Source organism: Seriola lalandi, unplaced genomic scaffold (genome assembly GCF_002814215.2).
Source record: "Seriola lalandi dorsalis isolate HSWRI2012SDOR001 ecotype SW California unplaced genomic scaffold, Sedor1 jcf7180002054722, whole genome shotgun sequence".
Taxonomy (NCBI): Eukaryota; Metazoa; Chordata; class Actinopteri; order Carangiformes; family Carangidae; genus Seriola; species Seriola lalandi.
The window spans coordinates 128,764-132,363 of NW_019525275.1; the positions used below are offsets into that span (position 1 = coordinate 128,764).

The 3,600-nt window shown below is 46.2% G+C and overlaps 1 protein-coding gene across 1 annotated transcript in view; it reads left to right on the forward strand.

The window, feature by feature from the left end:
* The window catches only part of myoc (myocilin), an 8,283-nt gene extending 5,281 nt beyond the window's left edge, over window positions 1–3,002 (forward strand). Inside the window, exons 4-5 of the mRNA XM_023424237.2 lie at window positions 1,674–1,885; window positions 1,966–3,002. Of these exons, the coding sequence (XP_023280005.1) occupies window positions 1,674–1,885; window positions 1,966–2,547 (794 nt within the window). The 3' untranslated portion in view covers window positions 2,548–3,002. The remainder of the gene's footprint in view (window positions 1–1,673; window positions 1,886–1,965) is intronic.
* Window positions 3,003–3,600: the final 598 nt, after the last annotated feature.

Here is a 3,600-nt window from a genome sequence, read left to right on the forward strand (position 1 = left end):
GGGGGGGGGTGCTCCTGAGGCCCGCAGCAGGTTTTATTCAACATGTGCAGTGACCACGTGAAGTCATATAATCTCTGGCCACACAGAAGCTCCATGGTAATAGGTGTATTTATAAAACATATTTCTATCTATCCCTAAAGCCGGGGCTCCGTCCTGGACCTCAGAGCTGGGGGGTATTTTAGGCAGAGGTAAATATAAAACCCGCCTCATGGTTTCCCATTAAGAGAAGCAGAGCGAGTCGTAGCTCAGCTGCTGCTCTGATGGTGGAGACGCGAACAGAGACGTCGGGCGGCGTTTCCACCTGCTGTCGGCCTCCATGATGGAAGTAATGACCTCGGCACATCCTCGAGCAGATCACATGTTACCTACAGACATGGACATTCACTGAGTCCTGCTGACCGTGTCACCTGACTCCTGAAGTGGAGAGACCCAAACCTCCTGACTCGAGCAGTAACTGGGACAGCTGGTCTCAGTTACTGGTCTGAGCTGGAAACGTTTTTCCTCTGAAGGTTCAAACTGAGAGAAAAGATCTTTAGTCTCTGAGCGTGATCTCTGCTTCCTCTCTCATCTCCTTTAGGAAACACTGGAGCTTCCTTTACCGAAGGGAAGGAGACATGCCGTCCCACAATGCCTTGCTGCAGCAGCATTTAAAACCACAGCAGAGCCACATACATGTAGAAACATCAGAGCAGCTGTTTCTGTCTGATGGACTGAAGCTCAGATCCATAAATATAGATTCATCCTCTTTCATCAGTCAGGAGTCGTCATGAAGAACGAGCTGATGAATCTATAGTTACATCATCATCATCATCATCAGAACTAAATACTATAGTCTGTACATTCATGTTGTTTCACTGAATCCTCCCACAGTGTAAAGACCTAAACATTCATTTTCTCTATTAGAAATGTAAAAAGCTCCAACGACAGGAAACTATAAATTTGTAGGAATATAATTTATTCTCAGTTCAATATTTCTATTTAATTATTAGTTTAATGGCTCAACTTTCTCCTTTTTTATTTTTCTTTCATATTTTCTTATTTCAACATTTCACTCCTTTTTGTTTTTGTGATTAAAGGAGGATTTATCGTCCATGCATTAGAAGTAAAGTTTAGTTTAAGGTCAGTCAGATTCTGTTCCTCAGTCCTGATGAATCCTTTTTTCCATCGGGGTCAGAGAAGGTTATTTAGACTTTTCCACCTCAGTCCAGGTCTCACAGGAAACAGTGTCAGTGGACAACAACCAACACACCACAGTATTACACTTAATACGAGCACAGAGGAGCGTTTACTGTGATCTGATACATGAATCTGTTTCTCCTGGTAACGAGGAGAAGGATGACATCATGTAATATCACGGTCATTTATATGAGGCTGAAATAGAAACTGATTTAATGTTTGAAGTGCTTCACGTGGCGGAGGACGCCTCAGCTCAGAGAAAACAAACATATTTGACTCATCGATATGAAGCTTAAAGTTTAGGACTTTGTTAATTTTCATGTTCAACATTTAGATTTCTCTTGAAAAACATTGCAGTTAGTCTTGTTTGTGTTGTGTGAGATCATGAGTCCTCAGGTGTGTTCCCAGTGTCAGACACTGACCTCAGTCTTCTGCTGTGTTAACGCTGTCCCTCAGTGGACCCCCCCTCTCAGACCTCCTCTCCCTGCTGCTCACAGGCTGTGGGGAGCTGCTGTCAGTGGCTGAACCCGTCACTCACAGGAAAGCTGACAACATCGCAGGTAAATATGGCGTCTGGATGCAGGACCCTGAGGCCGTCTCTCCTTATGGACCCGACATGGTCTGGCGCATCGACACCATTGGCACGGAGGTCAGACAGATGTTTGGATACGAGGACATGGAGCAGCTGTCCAAAGGCTTTCCGTCCAAGGCAGGTGTCACTCAGGTGATTATCTTTGATGGGATTGAGACAAACAGCTGCTCACTGTTTCCTGTGTGTTCCTGGGACAGGTGCTGCTGCTGCCAGAGCTGATGGAGAGCACCGGCGCCACTCTGTACCGCGGCTGCCTCTACTATCAGAGACGTCGCAGCCGCACCATCATCCGCTATGACCTGGCGTCTGAGAGCATCGCAGCCCGCCGTGAACTCCCCCACGCCGGCTTCCACGGCCAGTATCCCTACTCCTGGGGAGGCTACACGGACATCGACCTGTCTGTGGACGAGCAGGGGCTGTGGGCCGTCTACTCCACCAGTAAAGCAAAAGGAGCCATCGTGATCTCGAAGCTGGACCCAAACACTCTGGAGGTGAAGAGGAGCTGGGAGACCAACATCAGGAAGAACTCAGTGGCCAACTCCTTCATGATCTGCGGGAGGCTGTACACCGTGTCCAGCTACGCGGCGCCCAACACCTTCATCAACCACATGTACGACACCGCCAGCAGCCAGGGGAAGGCCGTCGCCATCCCCTTCAAGAACAAGTACCGCTACAACTGCATGATCGACTACAGCCTGGCCCAGAGGAAGCTGTTCGCCTGGGACAACTTCCACATAGTGTCCTATGACCTGAGGCTGGGCCGCCAGCGGGCCGACTGAGGCCGACACGGTGGCGTGGAAAAGTGACAATGGCTCGCCTGTTCCCGCTTTAAAGACTCAAACGTGTGTGGTGGCAGTAGTTAGACGCTAACACCGTCAGTAAGGTGTGAAATGAGACGATGGAGGAGCAGCGTCCCCTGCAGGTGTGCTGTGACTGTGGCGTGGTCCACAGGTCTGTTTGTAGAGGAATTATTTTTGTACCGCCTTTAATTCAGATGTTTAATTTACTTTTTTATGTTAAGCCATATTCAATATTATTATCTGAGGTGTAAAAGATGAAGCATATTTCAGTATCAGCAGCTACGTGGGATCATTAAAGCATCCAGTTTACAACACACCCCCGTTTCACCACTCAACATCTCATTAATGAACTGCTCTCAGCATGTATTGAATGTTGCATGTACCTGTGCACTGTAGTGACAAACATCATGAAATAAACTTCTAAGTTACAGGTTGATGTGGTTATTGTGGTTTTATTCCCCTCAGACAAACACTGGGACCACTTTATAAAGACTTAATGATCATGTCATTAGTGCTGTGTAGCGCAGCATTGTTGATTCCTCGTCATTTTCATGACGCATGCAGCATATAAATATGTAAAATATGTATAAATATAATCATGAACATGACGAGGAATCAACAACGCTGCGCTATGCAGCAGCCGGCGGGAGGGGCAATGTCCGGCATCCGGTATAACTGGGTTAATATAGAACCTGGACCTGATCTATAATCACACTACACATGGACAGAGACCTTTACACTGGAGGAGTTTTAAAATAAATAAACAATTTTAAAAATTGGGGCCGTTTTTCTTTGTTAAAGTCAAAACATTAGTTATTTTATTAATAACAGGTAAACAGACTAATTAGCCATCAGCAAGTTTGTAAGGGAAATTCACTTGTACCTGAACATGCTGATGGTAACAGAGGTGTTGTAGTGACCCCTGGTGGTGAGATGTGAATGAGTCTCTCCTGTGGAAACAGTTTCAGGCCTGACTGAGGAAAATGTCTTCATGAAAAAAAAAAAAAAAAACAGGCATCACTGAAAAACATG